Source organism: Pseudonaja textilis, chromosome Z (assembly GCF_049901715.1).
Source record: "Pseudonaja textilis isolate UNSWEBS1 chromosome Z, rPseTex1.2, whole genome shotgun sequence".
NCBI classification, from domain to species: domain Eukaryota; kingdom Metazoa; phylum Chordata; class Lepidosauria; order Squamata; family Elapidae; genus Pseudonaja; species Pseudonaja textilis.
Window position 1 is genome coordinate 127,406,126 of NC_142008.1, and position 21,668 is coordinate 127,427,793.

The 21,668-nt window shown below is 42.9% G+C and overlaps 1 protein-coding gene across 1 annotated transcript; it reads right to left on the reverse strand.

The window, feature by feature from the left end:
• Positions 1-5,417: 5,417 nt before the first annotated feature.
• On the reverse strand, positions 5,418-21,246 carry REM2 (RRAD and GEM like GTPase 2). The gene is made up of 4 exons (XM_026719555.2): positions 20,555-21,246; positions 14,876-14,949; positions 6,833-7,040; positions 5,418-5,770 (listed from the first exon to the last, which is right to left on the reverse strand). The coding sequence occupies exons 1-4, from the start codon at positions 20,964-20,966 to the stop codon at positions 5,496-5,498; spliced, it is 969 nt and encodes a 322-aa protein (XP_026575340.2). The 5' UTR covers positions 20,967-21,246; the 3' UTR covers positions 5,418-5,495.
• Between the last annotated feature and the right edge of the window lie 422 nt (positions 21,247-21,668).

Consider the following 21,668-nt stretch of genomic DNA (forward strand, 5'->3'; position numbering starts at 1 on the left):
GAGGCAGGGGTGTCAAACTTGATATCATTGAGGGCCACGTCATTGTGTTTGACTTTGGGGGAGGGGTGTGTGTGTGTGTCCAGGTGCGCATGTCCATCTCGACACCACTTGTGTCGGGGGCACCTGTGGTGGCCTGTGCGGGGCTGTGGGGGATCCACTTTTGCTAGTAGTTTGTTTTGCTAGCAGTCTGCCAGCGAAAATGGAGCTGGGGGAGGCCGCATGGCCCCTCCCCAGGCTCCATTTTTGGTTTGTGACGGCCTCCTACAGCCCTCTGCCAGCTAAAAGGGCCACCGTGCGCGGTCCTCCTGAGCTCCATTTTCGCTGGCAGAGGCACCGCGGGCCGGTCCTTTGCCGTTCTCAAGGGCGGTTGCGCAGGTCAGATCTAAGCACCTCGTGGGCCAGATCCATCCCGCGGGCCTCGAGTTTGACGCCCCTGTGATAAGGGAAGGAAAACACAGCGGGAAGGTAAGAAACAGCAGCGCCTGGAGGGTTAGAAGTGTGGGAAGGAATCGATGTTCTTTGTTGCAGGTGCTGCTCGCCAAGAATGGGCGTGGGAGAACGATGACAGCTTCGCCTGTCATCTCGTCTCCGCTGCTGATCTCAGGAGACACAGCTTGCATCTTTAAAAAAGTTCCTTCTTGACTGCCTGGGTTGTCACCTTCTCATCGCTCGTGTTGCCCCCCCCCCCTTGGGCACCAGGGACCGGTTCCATGGAGAGAGATTTTTCCGTGGACTTGGGGGGGTTGACGTGGTTTTGTGTCCTGCCTGTATCCCGAGGATGGGGCTTCACTCATTTGCACAGCCTGGATTCTGACACGCCGCCGCCCAGTGCCAGTCTATCGACCGGGGTTTTGAGGACCCCTGATGTAGATCTTTGATCCTTGAGGGCTGCAGACACCTTGATGATCAGTCGATGGTGGGAGAGTAGATTTTCTGGGCCTCTCGGTCGCTTTCCAAGCATCGTCCGGATCGGGTGCAAACTGAAGGCCCGTGGGCCACATCCGGGCCACAGGGTGCTTGAATCCAGCCCGCGAGCCTGCTCTGAAAACAGGGAAGACTGCCCCGCGGTGCATCAGCCAACGAAAACAGAGCTCGGGGAGGCCATGTATGGGCCGCCGGGGCTCCATTTTCAGCTGCGGCGGCCTTCTGCAACTCTCTGGCAGTGAAAATGGATCTTGGCCTCCCCTCTGGCAGAGGGCTGCAGGAAGCCATTGCCAAAACCGGAGCCATCAGCCAATAATGGAGCCTTGATGAGTGACATTGAGCTGGCCACACCCCCTTGGCCTTCCCGAGGTCGAACACAACCCTGATGCGGCCCTCAATGAAATTGAATTTGACACCCCTTGAGGTTCTCCTACCACCTCCGAACATCTTTCAGCCTTGAATTCAGTCCTTGGAAGAGGATTCGAATTACAAAGGGTTGAAGGAGGGGAGATAGAGCATGTGCAGAGGGCTTCCCTGGCTTTCTCTGGAGAGAGAGACACACAATCTCTTCCTCCTGATCTATGGATATTCCCAAAGGCCACCTGGAGGCCAACCCCGTTCCTTCTTCCCTGTCTGTTCTGGGGAAATGGATGAAATATAGGGAGTTCTCAACTTACTACTGTTCGCTTAGCAATTGTTTAAAGTTGCAGCCGCTCTAAAAAAACACAACTTACAACTGGTCCTCACACTTACAAGTGTTGTAGCATTTCCCACGGTCATGTAATCAAATTCGGATACTTGACAACTGTCATGTGTTTATGATGGATTAACAGATAATCAGAGTTGGAAGGGACCTTTTAGGTCATCTAGTCCAACCCCTGGCCAAGCAGGAGATCCTACACCATTTCTGACAAATGGCTGTCGAATCTCTTCTTGAAGGTCTCAAGTGACGGCGCTCCCACAACTTCCGAGGGCAACTTCTGTTCCATTGGTTGATGGCTCTCACTGTCAGAAAGTTTCTCCTTATTTCCAGGTTGAATCTCTCTTTGTTCAGTTTCCATCCATTACTCCTTGTCTGGCCTACAGGTGGACTACGGTCTCCTAGGCTCTTACGATCACCATTTGCAGCCTTCCCAACAAAGAACATCAACTAGGTGACCTGGATTCACCCAATGAGTCTGTGTTCACTTAACAATGGCAGTTGTTCGCTTAAGCAACCTTAGCGAAAAAGGTCATAAAATGCCTTGGAATTCTTGTCTCAATCATGTCCGTAAGTCGAGGACTTCCTGGTTAGGATAGACATGTGACTTGCCTCTTAGGTTACCACATGTAGTTCTCGAGTTACAACCATCGTTTAGTGACCTAGGTTACAATCGTGCTGAAAAAGGTGACTTATGACCATTTTTCACACTTGCACCCATTGCAGTATCCCCAGCAAAATTTGTTTGGATAACCTGTTCATATTTATGACGGTTGCAGTGTCCCAGGGTTACATGATCATTGTTCGTAACCTTTTGCTGAACAAAGTTAAGGGGGGAGCCACATTCACTCAACAACGGTGCTCCTAACATCACAACTGTGGTGATTCACTTAACAACAGTGGCAAGTAAGGCCATAAAACAGGCACAACTCACTTCGCCAATGTCTCGGTTAGCAGCATAAATTTGGGGCTCAATTGTGGTCGTATGGCGAGGACTCCCTGTAATTCTTACTCTTATTTTCTACCTCACCCTTTCCACTTCCTCTCTCCCTTCCTGGGCGCCATGCCTGACGCTTCAATATGGCCAAAGAATCTGACCTGGTCACCATATTACAAAACAGATGTTGAGACTTTGGAAAAAGTGCAGAGAAGAGCAACAACTTAAGATGATCAAAGGCCTGGAGACTAAAACATAGAATTCGGGTTTGGCCAGTCTAGAGAAAGGAAGGACCAGGGTTGACATGATAACAATATTCCAATATTTGAGGGGCTGCCCCAAAGAAGAGGGAGTCAAGCTATTCTCCAAGGCACCTGAAGGCAAGACAAGAAACAACAGATGGAAACTAACCAAGGAGAGAAGCAACCTGGAATTAAGGAGGAATTTCTTTAACAGCAAGAACAATTCATCAGTGGAACTGCTTGCCACCAGAAATTGTGGGTGCTCCATCACTGGATGTTTTTAAGAAGAGGCTAGAGCAGGGGTGTCAAATTCAATTTCATTGAGGGCCGCATCAGGGCTATGGTTGAGGCATGTTCTGAGGCAGGGCCGCATCAAGGGCAAAGGTGGCATTCAGCAGGTTCTGACCATTTGTGGAGAACCGGTAGCGGACATTTTGAGTAGTTTGGAGAACCAGCAAATACCACCACTGCCTGGCTCCGCCCCCATGTATTCTCTGCCTCCCGAATCTCAATTGATTGGCTGAGTCTTCTTTTGTTGCCCTGCACAGGAGAATGGGGCTGGAAAGCAGGCTAGTGGGGTGGGGGAGGGAATGGAGATTTTACAGTATCTTTCCCCTGCCACACCCCATGAAGCCACGCCCACCAAGCCATGCCCACAGAACCATTAATATTTTTTAATCCCACCACTGCTCAGCGGGATGACTAGGTGAGTGTGACCAATGGTGTGGGTATGGCCAGATCAACACCCCTCACTGGGCATGGGCAATTGCCTTGGGTTTGACACCCCTGGTCTAGATAGTCACATATTCAAATGGTTTGTGTTCTGCTTGAGCAGGGGGCTGGACTAGAAGACCTCCAAGGTCCCTTCCAGCTCATTCATAATATTCTTTTCAAGAATGGCACAATGTGGTAGAAAATGGCTTTAATTGAAAATAAGGGCTCACAATCAGCTGTGGTCAGACAGCCTCTCCATTTTTTTCTGGGCCCATTCTGGATCTGTCCTTAACATCTCAATCTTTTCAGAAGGGGAACCAATGTTCTCTACCATATTAAACATTTTCTTCAAGAACTGCTCCATATCCGGTTCTTTGACACATCTGGCACTATCAAATTAAAACCTGATCCTTATCAGCGTCATCAAAATCGTTCGAATGAAAGGAAAACATTCTGCTCAACCGTCTGGAAAGGACAATACACGGCGGAATTTATAAAGGGTTTTTTTTTTCTATTTAACATAATGATCCCAACAAGAAGTACACAATGATTTGTGAGGTTCTTTAAAAGGATGAGCGGAGTAAAGCCTCTTTACTGCAAACAGCCAAGCCTAGGAAACAGCAACTTTTGTCTGCCGAAGTCGTTATAGAAAACCATCATTTAAATGAAAATGAAAGGCAGGAGGAAGTGAACAGAAAAAGGTGTTGTCAGAGCAACGATGATCTACTTGAACCCCAGCCCATGGATGTGTCTGTCAAAGGCTCTTGAGCAACGTGAAATTCGAAGCTGAAAATAGGATTTTTCTCAATTTGGCAAGCAGCTTGAGGGTGCAATCGTTTACACTCGCAACAAGGAAGGGTGAAAAGTTTACACCGGCGTGGACCGTTTGAAGGGGACGGTACCCAAAGGGTGCCAGTCTATGGCTTTGAGCAAGGCCTCGGTTGAAGTGAGGTTGATGTGAAACCCAGAATTTTGCACAGCGCAAAGAGGCACCACAAAACAGCTCTCTTAACCCCGTGATAACCCCGACAGGAGTCGAACAGCGAAAATTATTCTGCACACATATTTGTGTGCACAGATGTTGGGCAGTGGGGTTTTTTTTTTCCTAGCTGGAGCTTTGAGAATTTTTTAGAAAATATTTTAAAAGAAAGGCAGGTTTCCGAACGGCGACGGAGGAGAAGGAAGGCAGATCAAGAAAAAAATCCTGAGTCTCTAAAAGCAAGCGATTTAGCCCCACGTGGTACCTTTACAACAGATTGAAAAGCCAAAAGTTGAACATTAGGGGAGGTTCTGCCTTGGTCACCCTTTTGACCCCACTAAAAATCCTCTCATAGAATCATAGGCTGAAAGGGACCACAGAGGTTTTCTAGTCCAACCCCAAAGAAGGAGACCTTATATCATCGCAAGGGTGTGGTGAGTTTTCCAATGTGAGGAGAGAGATTTACAGTTGAGCTCGGAGGCAAGCAGTTTCTTCAATCATGCTATTTCAAATCCTCTGGCAGAATCTTAAACTTTCTTCTAAACCTGGATCTTCTCACCACTTGTTGAAAAGCTCTCCTCAAAATTCCTCAAAAAGTCCTCCTCAAAATTCCTTGAAAATTTCTCCTCAAAATTCCTCAAAAAGTCCTCCTCAAAATTCCTCAAAAATTTCTCCTCAAAATTCCTCAAAAAGTCCCCCTCAAAATTCCTCAAAAATTTCTCCTCAAAATTCCTCAATCCTCCTCAAAATTCCTCAAAAAGTCCTCAAAATTCCTCAAAACATCTTCAAAATTCCTCAAATAGTCCTCAAAATTCAGTGCCGTGCAGAAAAGTAAAGCTTGATAAGTTAGGCATCAAAGCAGATTGGAGAGGTTGAGCCTCCGTGGAATATCCTGCCCCACGCTCAATGACATATCTGGCATGCTGGTGGACGCTGCCCTGGGGATGCGCGAAGCAAAAGTGCATTTGTGTCTTTCCTCGGAGAGAGAAGGTGGACAGCTCATAGCACTGAAAGGTCATTGCAAGATTTGGACCTCTGCTTGAAGAAGCGTCCATTGCGGGGCACCAAGCTGGAGAGGAACCGCTTGGCTTTTTTGGTGAGGCTTTCGCGACGGCCGATGGCGCCTTCTTTCCTCAAGGAATCACCCTCCTGTCTACATCGGCGGAGGCGTATCTGACGCACGACGCCTTCGAAGAGCTCCTCAGTGTTGTGGTGCAAGGCTGCCGAGGTCTCGATGTGTTTGCAGTTCATCATCACTGCCAGGCTGCGGCCTTCTGGGGTGGAGAGACAAGAACGAAGGAGAACAGTTAAATAATCAGGGAAGGTGTTGGAGTTTTTGACCCATCCTGCCCTCAATATCATGAAGCCAAGATTCTGTCCATAGTTTCTTTAAAAAAAAAACCAAAACTCAGTTTAAATCGTTGCCAGATTTATTTCCATCGGCCATCTCACAACAGCTCTGGGAGGTGTGTAAGATGGGCTATGAAAAAGAGGTGCGATAAGGTTACAAAATGAACAAAGACTATACAGGTAGTCCCCGAGTTATAAATGGAGCCTGCCCTTTACATTCAGTAACCCAAGGATTCGTGGAAGGGAATCTCGTACCTTGAACACAATCACTCCCTCCTTTTGCTGACAGATTCACTAATCAAATGCACGATTTGTTAAGTGTACATGAGGTATTTCAGGATGGGGGAGGCCCAGGAGGGGCCTAGTGATGGAACAGGACACCATCATAGGGGTGCACTTAACGTGGAGCTCCATTTTGACATGCACAGGCCTCGCCCGGCACTTTGTAGCCTGAAACAGAGCTTTGGAGGGGTGGGCACGGCCCTCTGGAGCTCTGTTTTGGTGTAGGTAGGCCTGATCTGGCACTTTGCAGTGAAACACTGAGCTCCAGAGCTCCAGAGGGACATCTGGAGCTCCTTTTTGCGGTGCGCGCAAAATGTAATCACCGAACCGTTAGTAACACCGGTTGAATCGCACCCCTGCTCGTAACCCGGGGATTACCTGTACAGACAAATTTCTGCTGCTAAGTGAGACATTTGTGCACTGAGTTTGGCCCCATGCTAAGTCCAACAGTTCTTAAGTGAATCTCTGGAATTGTTAAATTAGCAACATGGTTGTTAAGTGAATATGGCTATCCCAATGACCTTGCTCGTCACGCGTTCATAAAAGGGGATCGCATGACATTGCAACCACCATAACTATACATTTCCTGCATATCTCCCTCGAGATGAACTTTCTCTGCAATTGTAAACTGACAAGCACAAGTCTGCCAAGGTATCATGGCCATCACCTGCTCCCGCCTTCACTCACAACGTTGGGTAACTCACCTTCTCGGGAGACTTCCCGGGAACGGGCCAGGTCACTTTTGTTCCCCACCAGGATAATGGGGGGATCGGTCCGAGGACTCCCAGCCCGCAGGCGCAAAAGAGTTGGGGGCACCCTGGTGAAGCTGCGCCGATCGGTCACCGAGAAAACCACCAAGAAGGCATCACCTGTCTGGAGACAGGATTCTTGCATCCAACCTCCAGAATCTCCCTGCCAAGGAAAGGTTGGTGGAGAAAGAAAACATCAAAGGTAAAGAAGCTGTGGGTTATAGGTAATCCTCGACTTACAATAGTCTGTTTAGCGACTGCTCAAAGTTACGACAACACTGGGAAAAGGGATTTATGTCTGTTTTTCACAAGACCGTTCCAGCAACCCCATGATCACATGGTCAAAATTCAGATTCTTGTCAACTGATTCATATTTATGACCATTGCAGAGTCCTGGGGTCATGTGATTCACTTTTGTGACTTGGAAAATGGTTAGGTTTTCTTTTCGTTATCATTATCCACCCAGGTAAATAATGGAAGGAAGTGGCGTTTGAAGAGTGGTGGAGGAGGAAGAGGAAAAGAAAAAGGAGAAAGGGAGAGGGAGGAGGGAGGGGAAGTGAATGGGGAAGGGGAAAGGGGAAGGAAGGGGAAGAAAGAGGAAGAGGAGAGGAAGTGGAAGGAAAAAGGGAGGAGGAGGAGGAGAAAAGAAGAGGAGGAGGAAGAATAAAGAAGAGAGAAAGGGTAGAGGAGGGGAGGATGGGAGGAAGGAGAAGGAGGGCGAAGGAGAAGAAGAATACAAAGGGGAAGGGAAGATGGGGAGGAGGAGGAAAAAAAGAAGAAAGGGAGCGGAGAGGAAGAAAGAGGAGAAAGGAAGGGAAAGCGAGGAGGAGAGGAAGGGGAAAGAGAAAGGGAGGAGGAGAAAGAAGAGGAGGGTGTGGAAGAAGGGGAAGGGATAGGGATGAGAAGAGGAAGGGGAAGGAGATGGGGAGGATGAGGAGGAAAAGAAGAACAGGAGGAGGAGGAAGTAAAGAAAAGCATTACACGGTCAATTTCTACAAAGGATTGAGGGAAAAGTGGATAAAGATAAAACTTGGCAATGGCTTACAACTGGAGCATTACAAAAAAGAAACTGAAGGCTTTATTTTGGCTGCTCAAGAACAAACTATTCAGATTAATGCAATCAAATCCTGAACTGGAAATCACCCAACGATTCAAAGAACAGATCATGCAAAGAAGCAGAAGAAACAGTAGATCACATACTCAGCTCTGGCAAAAAGATTGCACAAACTGACTATGAGCAATGATGCAGTTGCCAGAGTAAATCACTGGAGCATCTGTAAACATTGTCATCTGCCGGCAATGAAAAATTTGATGGGAATATAAGAGTTGAAAAAATAATTGGAAAAAGAGCAGGCTAAAATATTGTGGAATTTCCAAAATACACACTGATAAAATTTTGCCACATCACACATCAGATTTAACTGTGGCTGAAAAGAAGGAAGATAAATGAGGCAATACCAGGAAATAGTAAAATAGACAAAGAGAATACAAATAGAAGATGAAGAATTGCAGAAGATCACAAAGTAGAGGTACGTAGTCCTCAATTTACAACAGCTCCCCAAACACAACAAACCCTCTGACGTGAACTCAAAAGATTCCTTTATTACTAATGCCGGCAGCCTCGGCAAAAAGTTTCTCTCACAGGCTAACAAGTCCGTCTGGCCGAAAGATGAATTAATTGTCTGCCACATCTATTCATCTCCTCCCCCTGCCTTTTATCCCCAGAGCTAGGGTGGAGCTTCGCTAGCGGCGGTGGATCTTCTATCCTAAGAACCAGCCCATAGATTTCCACTGCTCTCCTCTCCTCTGCTTTCTGCACATCCACGCATCAGGCACTGGACTCAGCTGTTCCTTCTCTTGCTCATCAGCCACCTCCAGACCTGGGGGCTGTTGACTCTCCATTTAGGGCTGACGGATGGCCCAGGCTCCGCCTCTGTCTCTTTCTCTACCACTTCACTCCCTCTTCCTCAGAGCTCCCAAGTTTCCCTGATGCTGATCCTGACTCCCATGCCTCCTCCTCCTCCTCTGATTCAGCTTCTGGAGGGGCTGGCGGCTGACAGGTTACAACAAGTTCATTTAGTGACCATTCAAAGTTACAATACCACTCAAAAAAGGTGATTTAGAGCCATTTTTCACACTTATAACCATTGTGTGCTATGGCCGCATCCCCATAGTCACATGATCAAAATTCAGGTACTTGGCAACTGATTCGCACTTATAACGGTTGCAGTGTCCCGGTCTCCCGGTGTCACGTGAGCACCTTCTGAAAAACAAAAGTTAACAGAGAAGCCAGATTCACTTAGTGGCCATGTGACTAACTTAACAACAGCAGTGATTCACTTAACCACTGTGGCAAGGAAAGTCACCAAATGAGTCAAAACTCAGCGTTTCATTTAGCAACAGAAATTTTGGGCTCAATTGTGGTCGTAAGTCAAGGACTATCTGTACCAAGATCCAATAACCGATCTTGAAAGATTATGGCATAAACCACTGGTTTAGTAGTTCCAGTGGTTATCGGTACACTTGGTGGCTTACCAAAATATTTCTGATGATATTAAAATCTGGGCATTGACAACATTTGCATCAGTCAATTGCACAAGGCTACACTGCTAGAAGTTAATTGCAAAAACAATAAAGGCCGAATTACAAATAAATAAATAAATAAACAAACAAATAAAATTTTAAAATCCACAGATAGAGTGCAGACAAGACAACTGCACACCTGGAATACCGCAACCAATTTTGATCACCAGACTACTTAAAAAATGTTGAGACTTTGGAAAAAGTTCAGAGAAGAGCAGCTAAGATGATCAAAGGCCTGGAGACTAAAACATATGAAGAACGGTTGCAGGTCTGGCTAGTCTAAAAAAAAAGAAGAACTTAGAGTGACATGATAGCAGTATTCCAGTATTTGAGAGGCTGCCACAAAGAAGAGGAAGGGGTCAACTTATTCTCCAAAGCACCAGAGGGCAGGATAAGAAACAATGGTTGGAAGCTAATCAAGGAGAGAAGCAACCTGGAATTAAGGAGAAACTTCGTAGCAGTGAGAACAATTAACCTGTGGAACAGCTTGCCACCAGAAATCGTGGGCGCTCCATCACTAGAGGTTTTTAAGAAGAGACTGGATAGTCATTTGTCTGACATTGATACAGGTTCTCCTGTTTGAGCAGTGGGCTTGACCAGAAGACCTCCAACGTCCCTTCCAACTCTATTCTATTCTATTTTTTATTTTATATAAGAGCAATGAAGATGATTAGGGGACTGGAGGCTAAAACCTATGTCTAGTCCAGTGAAACGAAGAACTAAAGGAGACATAGTTCCAATATTTTAGAGGCTGCCACAAAGAGGGGAGTCAAGCTATTCTCCAAAGCCCCTGAAGGCAGGACAAGAAGCAATGGGTGGAAACTAATCAAGGAGAGAAGCAACTTAGAATTAAGGAGAAATTTCCTGACAGAACCATTAGTCAGTGGAACAACTTGCCTCTAGAAGTTGTGAATGCTCCAACACTGGAAGTTTTTAAGAAGATGTTGGATAACCATTGGTCTGAAATGGTGTAGGGTTTCCTGCCTAAACAGGGGGTTGGACTATTAGCTTTTCTCCTTTTGAGTAGCTGAAGGTTAACAAGGAAATGATATTTCTACGGGGGGAAAAATCAATGCTGGTGCACAGGCTCACGTAAGCAATGATAGGAACGCATCTCTAAATATTTAAAAAGCTGTTTTGTCTATCACTACCAGAATGTAGATGGATAAACAGGTGTTTATTGTGATTTTATTATTTATTTTATCCTGCTCCTCCCCTTAAAAATGAAAAATCAAACAATAAAATTCAAATCAGCCACCAGATCGCAGCAATGGAAGAATGAAAATGCATTTGCAAAGACGCCCTTGACAAATGCATTTGCCCAGAGAAGCAGAAAATAGGAATTAAATGGCCTCTTAAGATCTCCCTGCTTTAATATGCATTTTTTTTTGGACAAACATTTGCATAATATAGAATGCTGCCATTCTATCTGAAGAGAACCCTGGTTGCATTTGCATATCAATTTGCATATATCTGTGCACTGTAGTCCTTGTATTTGCATGCCTGGTTTCCCAAAGCAGATGTCTAATTTGCATATATTCACATACGGACTTTCTCCATTTAAGGGATTTTGTGAAATGTTGTCATGTCTCCAACTAAATGTTTAAACTTAAAAAGCAACTCCATTGCCGTCGCTTGGATGATTCTGTATTGTTGGTCATTTTTGCATTAATCTAGCATCCACATAATTGTGCCAAAAACTGGAGCATTTTACGTCTGCTGCTTCTTGATTGGATTCCTCTTTTTTCGGGGTGTGTGGGGGGATATATACCGAAAACATCCAGCCTTCTTTGCTCTTTTTTCCCTCTGCTGAATATATTGAACTTGTACAGATAATAAAAAAAATCCGATACATTTGCGACTTAAATGCGTGGTCAATGAAGAGACAAAATGTACTTCCTTGCTGAAAGCCAACTAAAAATTAAAATGCAAATTCTTAACCCATAAGAAATCCCCACTGAATAACATTCACCCCGAATTCCTTGAAACATTCACCCAGAATCCTTCACAGAATCAATCTTAAGGGCTAGACACTTAACTCGCTCAAGAGTTGACTCCGGACAAGAAGCAATGGAGTGGAAACTAACCAAGGACACAACCAACCTAGAACTAAAGGAGAAATTTCCTGACAGTTAGAACAATTAATCAATAGAACAACTTGCCTCCAGAAGTTGTCTTGGCTCCAACACTGGAAGTTTTAAAAAAGATGTTGGATAACCATTTGTCTGAAGTGGTGTATGGCCTAAGCAGGGGGTTAGACTAGAAGGCCTCCAAGGTCCCTTCTAACTCTGTCTTATTCTGTCCTATTCTATGCTATTCTATTTTCTATTCCATATTTCCTATTCCATTCCATATTCTATATTCCATATTCCATATTCTATATTCTGTTCCATTCCATTCTCTATTCCATTCCATATATTCCATATTCTATATTCTATATTCTATTCTATTCTATTCTATTCTATTCTATTCTATTCTATTCTATCCTATCCTATCCTATATTCTATGCTATGCTATGCCATGCCATGCCATGCTGTGCTATACTACTCTATTCTATTTCTAGGTATACTCTACTTTATTTTATATTATTTTATTTCTATATTCTACTCTTTATCTACTTTATATTATTCTATTCTATTTCTATATTCTACTCTTATCTACTTTATATTATTCTATTCTATTTCTATATTCTACTCTACTCTATTAAATAGAGCTTCTCAGAATCTCTGAATTCCTGATTCTGGTGCCTGCAATTTTAATAGGATTACTCGGAGGTCAGAAATTCAGGCCAAGGATAGTAGCTTCAAGCATTGTCAACATTCTCCTGTATTTCTATACAAATCTAATTAGTGTCCATTTTCAATCAACTAAAGAAAAAAATTGTGACTCTTGCACACTTTGTGTGTGTGTGTGTGTGTGTGTTGTGTTTTAATCAGGCCAGTGTTCTGATTTGATTGGGGGCAATTAATGAAGACCTTTAGATCACTTTTTCCTTTAACTAGGAAAATATGATCCAAATCGATCCACGGTTTGGTAAAATGGGAAAAACACTCAGATTTCCACCCAGAATTCCTTTCACCTTGATGAGTTGAAAAGACATTTGCAAATGAATGAATGGTAAAAGCAGAAAGTATTTTTGGAGCGCTCGACTTTGGAAACTGCCATCTTAGACTGAAACCTACTTCCTGGCATATATAAAAAGTAGCTACCTCTTAAAATGTGTTCCTACTTCAGGTTAAAGATAAATCAAGCATTTTTATTATTATTATTAAATTGCCCTGCATGATTAGGTCATTGAATTGCAAATTCTTTTGAATTGCGACATCATTTTTTTTTTCAAAAAAAAAAAAAAAAAGAGATTAGATAGTCATTTGTCTGAAATGGTACAAGGTCCTTCCAACAAGGGGATAGATGGGAATCACCAAATTTTCAGACGACACCACGCTAGCGGGAATAGCCAGTACTCCAGAAGATAGGCAGAAGGATCTTGACAGACTTGAACATTGGGCGCTACCTAACAAAATGAAATTCAACGGTGAAGGTTCTACATTTAGGCAAGGAAAACAAAACACACAGGTACAGTATACGTGGTACCTTGCTCAATAGTAGTAACTGGGAGAGGGATCTTGGAGTCCTAGTGGGCTCCAACCATTTAAATAGGAGCCAGCCGTGTGCTGCTGCAGCTGCCAAAAAAGCCAACACAGTTCTAGGCTGCATGAGAGGAGGGATAGAATCAAGATCACCTGAAGCGTTAATACCTCTTTATAATGCTTTGATAAGACCACACCTGGAGTACTGCATCCAGTTTTGGTCACCACGATGTAAAAAAAATGTTGAGACTCTAGAAAGAGTGCAGAGAAGAGCAACAAAGATGATGAGGGGACTCAAGGACAAAACATGTGAAGAACGGTTGCAGGAACTGGATACGTCTAGTCTAATAAAAAGAAGGACTAGGGGAGACATGATAGCAGTGTTCCAGTATCTGAGGGGCTGCCCCAAAGAAGAGGGAGTCAAGCTATTCTCCAAAGCACCTGAAGGAAAGACAAGAAGCAATGGGTGGAAACTAACCAAGGAGAGAAACAACTTAAGAGAAATTTCCTGACAGTTAGAACAATCTATCAGTGGAACAACTTACCTCCAGAAGTTATGGATGCTCCAACACTGGAAGGTTTTAAGAAGAGACTGGATAACCATTGTTCTGAAATGGTATAGGGTTCCCTGCCTGAGCAAGGGGTTGGACTAGAAGACCTCCAAGGTCCCTTGCAACTCTGCTATTCTATTCTATTCTATTCTATTCTATTCTATTCTATTCTATTCTATTCTATTCTATTCTATTCTATTCTATTCTATGATTAATTGGAAGGTTTCAAAGCAGCTGTTCAATCCAACTAACTAACCTTCCGTTTGTCATTAAATGCCACTCATTTTGCATTTACACACAGACGGTTTACCGATAATAACATTTGGATCCATGTCAGGCATTCGATCAGCAATGAATAAACTTCAGAGACTTTGCATTTGGGATAAACCAACCACAAAGCACCAAGAAGGATATTAAATCAGGGTATAAGAATGTAAACTGTAATTATATTAATGTCTGATGGAGATTCTCTGCCATCCACGTCATGGTTGTCCCAAAGGTGCTTTTTTCAAGAGGCAACTGGACTTTCTGGTTTTTCCTTGAAGACGTTTCCCTTCTCATCCAAGAAGCTTCCTCGATTCTGGCAGGATAGTGGGGGCGATGGAAGGATCATATTTCCTTGGCTTACAACAGTGACCATTCAAAGTTCCAACAGCATTGAAAAGAGTGACTTACAACCATTTTTCTCACTTACCGCCTTTGTAGCATCCTCATGATCAAAATTCATATGCTTGGCCATTGACTCATACTTGTGACCATTGCCATGTCTCAAGGTCACAAGATTCCCTTTTGAGACCTTTTGACAAGCAAAGCCAAAGGGGAAGCCAGATTCGCTTAACAACCAGGTTACTAACTTATCAACAGCAGTGATTCACTTAACAACAGTGGCAAGAAAGGTCATAAAGTGGGGCAAAACTCACTTAACGAGCATCTCGCTTGACCCACAGAAATTTTGGGACTCAATGTTGATAGCAAGTCGAGAACTACCTGTATGATTTTAAACCTCCAAATGGCTCAACAGCTCCCAGAGAGAGTACTAACAACCAGATGATGGCAAAGAAATATGACTCTGCCGTCAACATTCTGCCAGAACCGATGAAGCTTCTCAGATAAGAAGTGAAACCTCTTCTTTTTCCTCCTCCAGGGGAAAAAAACAGTCCAGTTGCCTTTTGAAAAAAAGCACCTTTTGAGACTTTGATTAGCTTTGTATCTTTGGTCCCTTCAGATTTAAGGGTGTATTTTTCCTTCCAAAACAGGGAGGTACAAAGTCATACCTGATCCCAGATGTCGTACAATGTCAAGGTAACTTCTTCATCATCCACGTAGAATCTTCTTTCGTATGAATCTTCTGGTAGGAAAAAAAAGAAGTGAACATCCGATCAGTGCAGTCCTATTTCTACGTGGTCCTTTATTATTATTATTATTATTATTTTTAAATGATGTTGAAGGAAGAATTTGATATTAAGATGATTTGATCAGGCAGTGTTTTCAGACAAAGTTGCCCAAGAAATCATATATAATGCAGAAATTTCAGTTCCCCACTCTGACAGGTAGGCTATTGTCTTGCATAAGAAAAGATAGATTGCAGGAAGAAGAAAAATAAAAATAAAACTACATTGCTTTAAACGGGGTGGGATTCAAAAATCCCAACAACCGGTTCTCTACCTGGTTGTTGGGTGGGCGTGGCCATAGTGGGCGTGGCCTACTGGAACTTCCGGGAGGGGCATTTTTCACTTTCCTCAGAGTCCAGAGGTTTCCCGCGGGCCTCTGGGAGGACAAAAACGGGCTCCGGAGGACCTCCGAAAGCCAGAAACAGGCCCATTTCCAGACTTCCGGGAACCTCCGAGAGGGGCATTTTTCGCCCTCCCAGAGCCTCTGCATGGATCCTGCACCTACCTGCATCCAAAACGGGCCGTGGGGAGACTCCTGAGAGGGGAGGGGAGGGTTGGGTAGGGCCAGCCAGTCAGTTCAACTAGAAGTTAGGTGAACCAGATGTAAATTAAGCCTGAATTGGCTGAATCCCACCTTTGGCTTTAAGACACAAATACAAAGAATGGGTGTGGAAATTAATATCCCATCCCTGGATTTTTCAGGGTTTACAAAAGACCCCGTATTTCTAGTGGCAGTTTTGGCAAGGAAGACGCTTGGGGTGTTCCAGGGGCCTTGATTCAGAGAGAAAAAATCCTCACCATCTCAATTAACCCAGTTTGCAAACGACAGCAAAATAATCTTCTGAATCCCGGTGTCTTGTGTCAAACTCATATGAATGTGCCCACAATTAATTAAAACAACTGTGGAACGGTTTGCTTTCAGAAGTTGTGGATGCTGCGACACAGGAGGTTTTCAAGAAGAGATTGGACAGCTGTTTTTCTGAAATTGTGTAGGGTCTCCTGCTTGAGCAGGGGAGGTTGGACTAGAAGACCTCTGAGGTCCTTTACAACTCTATTATTCTGTTATTTTGAAGGAAAGATGATGAGTTTTATTTTCCCTGGACTTTAGGTTTGAGCTTCTTTGGTGACAGACTGAAATTTGCGATTGTGTGTGGTTTCGATCCCTACTTGCCGGTGGAGTGCCCCGAGCTGGCTGGTTTTGGGGCTAAGCCACCCTGTAGAGGTGATGAAGAGGGGGGAGACCACCAGCAGGGTCGAGGAGAGCCGCATCTCTCCTCCCCAGCTGGCTGTTACTCCCTTTCCCGAAGGTGGTTGCAGTGGTGGTCAGAAATGGCCACTCAAAGAAGAACTCAACCGGAAAAGAATGTGGAGGAGGAAGATAAGAAGTGAAAGTTTTGGCTGACCGAGTTAAATTGTAAAAGCAACAGCATAAGGTACCCTGGAATTTGAACTATAAAGATAACATTGCCCTAAAGAAGATTTTGAAACCGTGAATGAGAGAGGGAAGGAAAAGGATTTGGGTTTTTTTTCTTTCCTTCCCCATATTGACAACTAAGAGATTTAAGTAAGAAATTGACAAAAATCCACTTTGACATTAACAGCTGAAAATAAAATGTCAAAGGGATAAGAAAGACTTCTGGATTTTCAAAAACTTTTAAAAGAAGGAAAGGAGAGAAAAGGAAAAAACAAAAGGGTGGAATCCGGAAAAATGGAGGAGACCACTTGGAAGTAAAAGGAATTAACAGTGAAACTTTAACAAGATTCCTAAAAGATACATTCTAATTGAAACTTTGTAACAAGATGAAGAGAACCCCAGGAAGAGAAAGTGGAAAAACAAAGCAAGAAGAAACAGCTTTGGATTATTTGGATTACTTGGTGACTTTTGGATTTTTGGTTATTGGATCTAAAGGACTAAAATCAATCGGATGGTTGTTTAAAAGTTTTTTAAATGATATCACTTTGGGAAGAACTGAAAATGGAACTTAAAAAACAGAAAGAAGATGCACAAGAAGGAAGAGGTCTTTTTGGCTTCGTATTTCAATTTTTAGAAATGGAGATCTTGAACTATGAGAAACAACAAGAAATGCCTGTAGAACAAGAAGGGTGGGACTAAGAAGAAGCCATCTTCAATGATCAAGTAATTCTATGTGGTGGGGAAAAGGAAAGGGAGGAAAGAGAGTGAAAAATTTAAGATCTGAAAAAACAACTAAAAAAATGAATAGTTTGAAAAGTAATTACAATATTAGGAAGAAACAGAAGAGAGGATTACAGAAGAGAGAATTAGAATTAGAGAGACAAGGGGTCAAAAAGAGGAGGGAGAAGAAGAGGGGGAAGAGGGAAAGGAAAAGAAGTTATAAAGGACAGAAACAGGACATAGAGAAACAGGGAAAACATCCAAGGATTAAAGGCATAAGCCTATTTAGAAGACATAGAGATAATGGGTGAAAATTTAATTGAAAGAGGGATTCTGCAAGAGTACATAAGATAGTATCGTTATATTAGAAATAGAAATGAACTTAGAAAATATGAAATAAGTGTGATTAAAATGATAGATAAAATACTCATTGTAATGTAATGGAATGTTTGTTAATAAATAAATGAAATAAAGAGAATGAGAGAATGAAATTAGGAAAGGATGGGAACATTTTAATTGTTATTAATGAGTTATAAAAATTTTAGTGAAGAGGAATACGAAAGAAATATGAAAAAATTATGGAAATATTATCAGTGTTCCTAAGGAAGTATGATATCCCATTGAAAAGAAATGTTAAAGATTATAACTAACATTAATGATAGAGCTGAATTGGAATAGAATAAGTATTTTATTTATTATTGTTATATATATACTTTCTCTTTAAAAACTTAGTGTGTATTTTAAGAATGTACCAAGCAGAATTTGACTGGAAGTTATGTGTTATATTGAGTGTTATAATTGTAAAGACATAAATTGAAGTTTAAATAAGAGTTGAATGGACAAAAATTAAAAGATACAAAGGTGTCATACTTTAATCAGTAACTACAGGGGAAAATTTTGTTTAATGAGAAAAGGAGATAACTAAAAGCAAGGTTGAGAAAACTAAGGGAAGGGAAAAATTACAGAGAAAATGTTAAAATAATAATAAGATATGGAATAGAACACAAAGACGAATATGAAATTGAGTTTGTGTCTGTATGGAGACATGATAGCCTGGAACCATGCTATTCTCAAAAAAGGATATTTTATTTGTATTATGCTTTGTGAAAACCCAAATAAAATTTTACAAAAAAAGAGTTTTATTTTCTTTCCCCTCCCCTTCACTCTTCCCTTTCCATTCCTTTTCACCTTCCTCTTTCCATTCTCCCTCCCTTTTCCCTTTCCTTTCTTCCTTTCCTCTCCTGGTTCCTCTTTTCTTTCCTCTTTCCCTTTCCACTTCCCCTTTTCCCTTCAATTCCCTTTCTGCTTCCTCTTTCCCTTCCCTGTCCCCCTTCCCTTTCCTCTTCCCCTTTCTTTTACCTTCTCTTTTCACTTCCCCATTCCCTTCTTCAATTCCTTTTCCCTTTCCTCTTCCCCTTCTGCTTCTCATTCTTCAATCCCCTTTCCTCTTTCCCTTCCATTTTCCTTTTCTGTTTCCCCCTTCCTTTCCACTTCCTTTTCCTCTCTTCAATTCCCCTTCTGCTTCCTCTTTCCTTTCCTCTTCCTCAGAGGTGGAATTCAGCAGGTTCTGACCAGTTCTGGAGAACCGGTAGTGGAAATTATGAGTAGTTCGGAGAACCAGCAAATCCCACCTCTGACTGGAGATTTTACAGGATCCTTCCCCTGCCACCCTCACCAAGCCACGCCCAAAGAACTGGTAGTAAAAAAATCCCACCACTGCTCTTCCCCTTCCTCTTTCTATTTCCCTTTTCCTCTCCCTTCCCTTCCCAGTCAGCTGACACAGACTTGATGCATAAAACCCATTTCGGAGATTGTAAAGAGGAATTAAATGTGCCCTCCATTCATTTAGTCCATGTGAGGGCAGCAGATTCCCCAAAGGTTTAAACAAACTTAATCTCTAGTTCACAAACTTTTCTTGCATGTTTTATAGATAAGCCAAGACCACATGAAAAGCCAGCTTCAAACTAGCCATGGTTGCAAAAAAAAGGAAAACAGATTAAAGCAATGTACACAGGCACAATATTCCAGAAAGCAGTTGAGTCTACGACAAAGGAAATTACTGGGTTAGCATCAACACTGAATTAAAATTAAATTATAATTAATAGCTGTCTGGTTATTCCTCTTTTTTCCCCCTTCTGCCTTTATCCTGCCTGAAGCAACCTGTGGATTATCCATCCTTTATTAATTTAACTGCTTTTGTTGCTGAGTGGATGGTGGTTAGTAGATTTAGCAGAATAAAGAACTATTCTGAGATTTTAAAAAAATCATTTATTACAAGTGCAAATTTTTCCAAAGTGGTTGTCAGTTAAGTAAGGATGGACTATGCCAAGCGACTCCCTCGTTTTTGCTCAATTTAATTATGTGTATTTTATTGAATTGGGATATGTGTTCATTTTCATTTCATCAAGTTTCCTTGGGAGAAATTAGGTAAATTAAACCGAGTTTGGGAGCCCTGCAAAACGGTTTAATTGTTCTAACAAAGCTTAGCCCTTCACACCCAGTAGAACAATTTTGCTGTAATGTGAAAAAAAAAGCCATAGTATATTTGAACAATCTTTTCCTAGATAATTTAAATTTCTGGATCCATATCGTGTTGACGTCGTACCAAACTGCCATATTGCATTAAAAAGTTCAACCCCAAAGGATCTTGGGGGTGAGACATAATTCTTTCTTTCTTTCTTTCTTTCTTTCTTTCTTTCTTTCTTTCTTTCTTTCTTTCTTTCTTTCTTTCTTTCTTTCTTTCTTTCTTTCTTTCTTTCTTTCTCTTTCTTTCTTTCTTTCTTTCTTTCTTTCTTTCTTTCTTTCTTTCTTTCTTTCTTTCTTTCTTTCTTTCTTTCTTTCTCTTTGTTTCTTTCACTCTCTCCCTTCCCCCTTCTTTCTGTCCTTCCTTTTTTTTTTTAAAAAAAAAGGAAGATTCCCATAACTTTCATGTAACTTTAGCAGGTAGGAGTTGTTTCCTTATTCACATTTATGTGAGGGGGGAAAAGACTGATGAACAGAACTGTTTAAAGTTCTTTAGACAGGCAGGGGTTGCCAGATGGGGGAAACATTTTAATCCACCTTAGATGCAGATAATTCTTGACTGACAAACAAAATTGAGCCATTATTTTTCGTATGTTAAGAGAAAGTGACAAGTTACTAAAATAGTTTACCTGTGTGATGAAGGGGAGTCATTCCTTTGTACATATTCTTTTTTCCCTTTACGCTCTACCTTTCCTTCCTTTTTCTCTGCACCTTTTATTTTTTTCCTTTATTTTTCCATTTCTTCCTTTTAAAAATTGCCATGTTTCACAAAATAATTATTTTTAAAAATGAGAAAATATTTACTGCTTCACGTGCCTTGTTGTTTCCCAACCAGCGAAACAAAGAGTAAAGATTCAAGGGATTTCTTGATAGAAAAGGCCACTATTTCTTCTGGTCATCCTTACCTGCATGGTCCTCCTCGGGATGGGAGACCCCTTTCATGCCCCCAAAGATGGCAGCCAACGTCGTCTTGCCAACTCTGCTCTCGCCCAACAGCATGACTTTGTACGGGCCTCGGCCACCCGCTGGACTGGCTCCGCCGTGGCTGCTGACCTCTGGGGAACTCGGCGGAGAGTCCAGCTCATCCACTGCTGATGCCCTCACCAGCTGGTGTTTGATGGGCAGGGGCATGCTACCACGGCGAGGTCCGGCCCCTGCCAACGCCGGGGGCAACGTCATGACTGATCGGGAGCTGCCCAAAGGGAGAGACAAGAAAGTTGTCTTTGCTACAGGATTAGGGTGTTGTGGCCTGCCGGCATCCAGCGGAGCTAGCGGCAGACTCAGACAGTGAGGAGGTTGGGGAGGAACATGGGCCATTCCTGGAGTCTGAGAAAGGCTCTAATGAGGGCTCTGCATTGGAGGCAGAAATGGGGCCAGGGCTGTCCGACAGTTATCTATCGGAGATAGATACCGCCTATGAAGTCGGAGATCAGTGGGGAAGAAGAACAGCTGGAGCCTGTTCCCAGTGTGCACATGCACAGAGCTGCCAGAAGAAGGGAACAAAGATCAACTTAAGAGTAAGGGCACAAGTGGATAGTGAATGGCCCCTCCCCAGAGGGAATAAAGAGGAGTGAAAGGAGTGTGGGGTTTGCAGGAGACAATTAGTTCAATTCATTAGGGTGGAGGTCTGTTCCTGACTTCTTTTGCTGCTACAGTATGGCATTTGGAAGGTATCGGCCTAGCAGCTCTCTCAGCCTGATAAAGGCCTGTAGTTGTGAAACCTCATGAAAGACTGTGTGCTGGGCCTTTGCTGGAGAGGAATTCATTTCAACCTAAATAAAACGGGTTTTATCGGGACGAGGAGTCTGCTGGGAAGCCTAGATCAGAACAGCTACAGGATTAGAGTTCAGGTGTGGCAATGACGCTTGTTTGATCTCGTCTTTGGCTGGAGGCTGAGCAGAGCCAGGACTTGGAGGGGAGACCACAAGGAGATGACCAAAGCTTTCTTGGGAAGTCGAATGAATGTGTAAAAGGAAGCAGGGCCAAACTTATGGTACATGAACCTCTCCCTGAAGTCAT